General features: G+C 33.6%; 1 protein-coding gene across 1 annotated transcript; it reads left to right on the top strand.

Moving 5' to 3' along the window:
• The first annotated feature begins 512 nt into the window (after window positions 1–512).
• Window positions 513–1,286, top strand: LOC140888948 (secreted RxLR effector protein 161-like). Its single transcript, XM_073296642.1, has one exon. It carries the CDS (start codon window positions 513–515, stop codon window positions 1,284–1,286), a length of 774 nt encoding a protein of 257 aa, XP_073152743.1.
• The last annotated feature ends 2,666 nt before the right edge of the window (window positions 1,287–3,952 follow it).

Genomic DNA, 3,952 nt, shown 5'->3' with positions numbered 1-3,952 from the left:
TCCAAACCGACTTCGAATACACGATCTATGCTAGCTCAAGAACAACATACTCCAAGATTATCAATTTCTGACGACCCAACAAAAATCAAAGTTCGAGGATCGTAGCAAAACTTACGTCAAAATGAAGCCCTCGTTGCGGTGATCGTGGAACTCAGCTCGGAATGAAAATCTAACGGTCGGATCGTGCGAATCGGACGAAAGAAAAGTTTGAAGAATCATTGGTTATGGCTTCCGGAAGAGAGAGAGATCGAGAGAGAGTAGGGAGGAAGGAGAGGAGGTGATTGATTGGTCAACTTGCTTGTAATATAATATATAATCCAACCTTTTGCTTTTCGGTTCCTGAAACTCCCAATTTAATTCGATTCAATCCCGGCTCAATAAATCTCCAAAATAAAATAATAATCACGAAAAGTAATTAATTTCAGGGCCTTACAGAAATACACAAGTTAAAACTTCTGCTCAGATCTGAATTTGACATGAAAGATCTTTGACCAGCAAGGAGGATCTTGGAAATGGATATAATAAGGAACAAGAAGTCAAGAACCTTATCTATATCTCAAGAAGGGTACATTAATAAAGTAGTAAATGTTTTTGACATGAAGGATGCTAAGGGTGTTAACACCCCAATTGGAGCACATTTTAAACTAAGATCTCTTAAAGGAGAGAAATCCGAATCTGACGCAAATCATATGAAGTCGGTACCCTATTCAAATGCAGTTGGAAGCATAATGTATTCCATGGTGTCAACAAGACCAGACATTGCTTATGGATTGGGTTTGATCAGCAGATTCATGAGTAATCCGAGTGAAGAACATTGGCGGGCTGTTAAATGGTTGTTAAGATACTTAAAGGAAACAACAAGACTGAATTTAATCTATTCTGGTATCAAACAGTCAACCTGCGGAGTGATAGGATATTGTGACTCGGATTATGCTGCTGATCTTGACAAAAGAAGATCATTAACTGGATATATATTTACAGTTGGTGGAAATGTTGTAAGTTGGAAGTCAAGTTTGCAGCATGTTGTAGCTCTTTCGACAACCGAAGCCGAGTATATCTCACTCACAGAAGCAGTGAAGGAAGCATTGTGGATTAAGGGATTTGTAACTGAAATGGGACAAGAACAACACTCAACAACTATTTTCTCTGACTCACAAAGTGCTATACACTTATCCAAGAATACTATGTTTCATGAGAGAACAAAGCATATTGATGTAAGGTTACACTTTGTGAGAGATATCATCTCACGTAAATTGATTCAAGTGAAGAAGATACACCCAAGTTAATTCAGCTGATATGCTTACCAAAGTGATTCCTGTGGGCAAGCTCAAGAACGTATTGAGCATGCTCAATGTACTGGATTAAACACTGAAGAATGTTTTATTGGGACATTCCAAAATTAGTCCACCACAAGTGACATAAATATAAGTCAAAAGGTGGAGTTTTGTGAAGACCAAAGTTTGACTTATATATATATATATATATATATATATATATATATATATATATATATTTATTGTGGACAGCTAAGATTGAGTCTTGACTCTAGTGGTGATCCAACGGATGCAAATCTCTCTTGTTTTAACCAATGGAATAAAGAGAGATTGAAGGGATAAGAGCAATGGACAACGGTCTTCTAACTCCCTTAGCTTGATATGAAGAAGAGAGTTTTCTGGAACAGAGAAAATAACGAAGATCGAATCAACTCACAACATAATTCTGAATTCCGTTCTTACTTCTATCTTCTTGCGTGAATCTATAGAAGAGTGTATAGGATTGAAAGCTTGTGAAGGAGAGTGAAGATTCTTGTTGAAGCTCTGTGAAAACTCGATCTTGTATATACCTTGCGTGATATAGTGGATAAATTGGGAAGGTCCCAAGAACCTTGGATGTAGGATAATTATATCCGAACCAAGTAAATCTTGTGTCATTGCGTTCTTATTATTTCTCTTGCGCTTTGTCTGATTTAATTGTATCTCCCTCTCGCGTGTTGTTCTTGGGCTTAATCTCAACAGTGAAGCATTGTTAGGGGTTACTATATCATAGTTATTCCTCATCATAAGACCTGTTTTTGTCATTTTATTATTTTCAAAATTAAAATTGAATGAATAAGCTTTTTTTTTTTTTCCAGTAGTGTAAAGATTGATTGAATTTTGATGTAGTTAATCAACAAATTTTATTTTGTATTACGGGTCAGTGCTCGATGAAATGTACAAAAGAAGTTTATTTGATTAATTAGTAGTATAATTTTATCAATTCAATTATATTGTAGGCCGTTATAGCTTTAAATTCGCTAAAACGTTGTGAGCTTCTTGGAGTCAAGAACAATATTGGCTTGAGTTTATTTGACCGTGATTTTGATATTTCTTCATTTTGTGATTAAGTATGTCAATTTATTTTTTAGTGTATTCATGATATCATTGTTGTTGTTAATTTGGAAGGATTAGAGAATATTTAATTTGGGATTATAAAGATCGTATTAATAAATATCATGTCATGTCATTATTTTACAGAATATCATAATAAAATCAAATATTTTCAAACAATATTATATTACTCATATATTACGCATAATATTTTTTATTTTATTTATACGCAAAGTGTGTGTAACGTTCACTAATCTCTTTCTATTATATAAAAAGTTTGAAATCCTCTTAAAAACTAAATCGGTATGTTGGTAAGGCTAAAAATTAAATTGCAAGGGGAATCCACAGTTTAAGATGAACCTAAATGTTTGGATTTTGGTTTTTGCAAAGGGTTTTTTTCTGAAAGAATCGATTTGATCCAAAGTTATTTTTTGATTGCAACATGACATGAAATTGTACTCAAAGAATAAGAATAACATAACTAAAAAAATACTTTAAAAATAAAAATGCATTATACAAACTCTACTCATTATATTAATTATTATATATTAAACACATGCAATGAGTGTGTCACGGGTAGCTAGTATATATTAAACATACTATCTGATAATGCATCAACCTATGTGATAGGAGTCGTTTTTCCTTGTTTTATTGTTTGTTTTATTAGTGTTTTGCATTCATTCTTAGTGGTCTTGTTAGTGTTTTTCTAATTTTTGTTTGCATTTAGTGTAATGTTGGGTGTTTTGTCTACTCCTAATGATTTGTGATTAAATTTGCAGGAAAAATAGAAAAAAGAAATATTTCTGGCTTCACAAGGGAGTGCGCTCGGTCTGCAGAAAAGAGCAGACCGAGCGCTGGCATAAAAAGCAGAGGCAAAGAGTTGAAGAAAAGGCAGCGCTCAGTCGGTGAATTTTTGCAGACCGAGCGCCTGCGCGTATTTTTTGAAAAACGTTGCTTTGGGTGTTTTATAAGGAAATGACTTTGAAAGCGATATATATAGCATCTTTTCAGACGTTTTGGGGGTTGGAAAAACACAGAAATGAACAGCGGAGGCGGCTCTGAAGATCGAAGTTTCTTCTTCTCGTTGGGAGTTCTTCTTCTTTACAATTTCTGAATTTTTTGTTGGAAACTTTATTAGTTTGAATTTTATTATGAGTTGTAGTAGCTAAACTTTATTTTGTTGGAATTTAGGGGATCCTAACCCCGTAACATGTTTTTGTGATTGAATCGTTGGACAAATTGATTGAGTTTTTATGCGAGTATTTGATTTTATCATATTTTATTATTCTATGTTGAGAAGTAGCTAACTTTAACATAGATTCGTAAGTTGTGAATTGCTGTCGAGAGATAGATTCATGATTAGGACGAGTGATAAAATCCATGAACTTAAAATATGCATAGAGATATGATATTTAGTACATGTTGATAACCATAGACCACCAGGTTGAAAGTTGTAGGAATTCAATGAACGCAAAACAATCAGTAATGATAAATAATCAAAGAGATTTGATTGTTTCATTAATTTGAATTAGATTGGCATAAACTCGAGAGAGAGTGTCGATATTTCAGGAATTCTTGTCAAATCT

This window comes from Henckelia pumila, chromosome 3, assembly GCF_033568475.1.
Source record: "Henckelia pumila isolate YLH828 chromosome 3, ASM3356847v2, whole genome shotgun sequence".
Taxonomy (NCBI): Eukaryota; Viridiplantae; Streptophyta; class Magnoliopsida; order Lamiales; family Gesneriaceae; genus Henckelia; species Henckelia pumila.
Note: the sequence above shows the minus strand (reverse complement) of the source record. Positions and strands in the feature narration are given on the sequence as shown.

Excerpts from the sequence above, each read along its gene's own strand:
- LOC140888948 (XM_073296642.1), top strand. The coding sequence starts at position 513 with ATGGATATAATAAGGAACAAGAAGTCAAGAACCTTATCTATATCTCAA.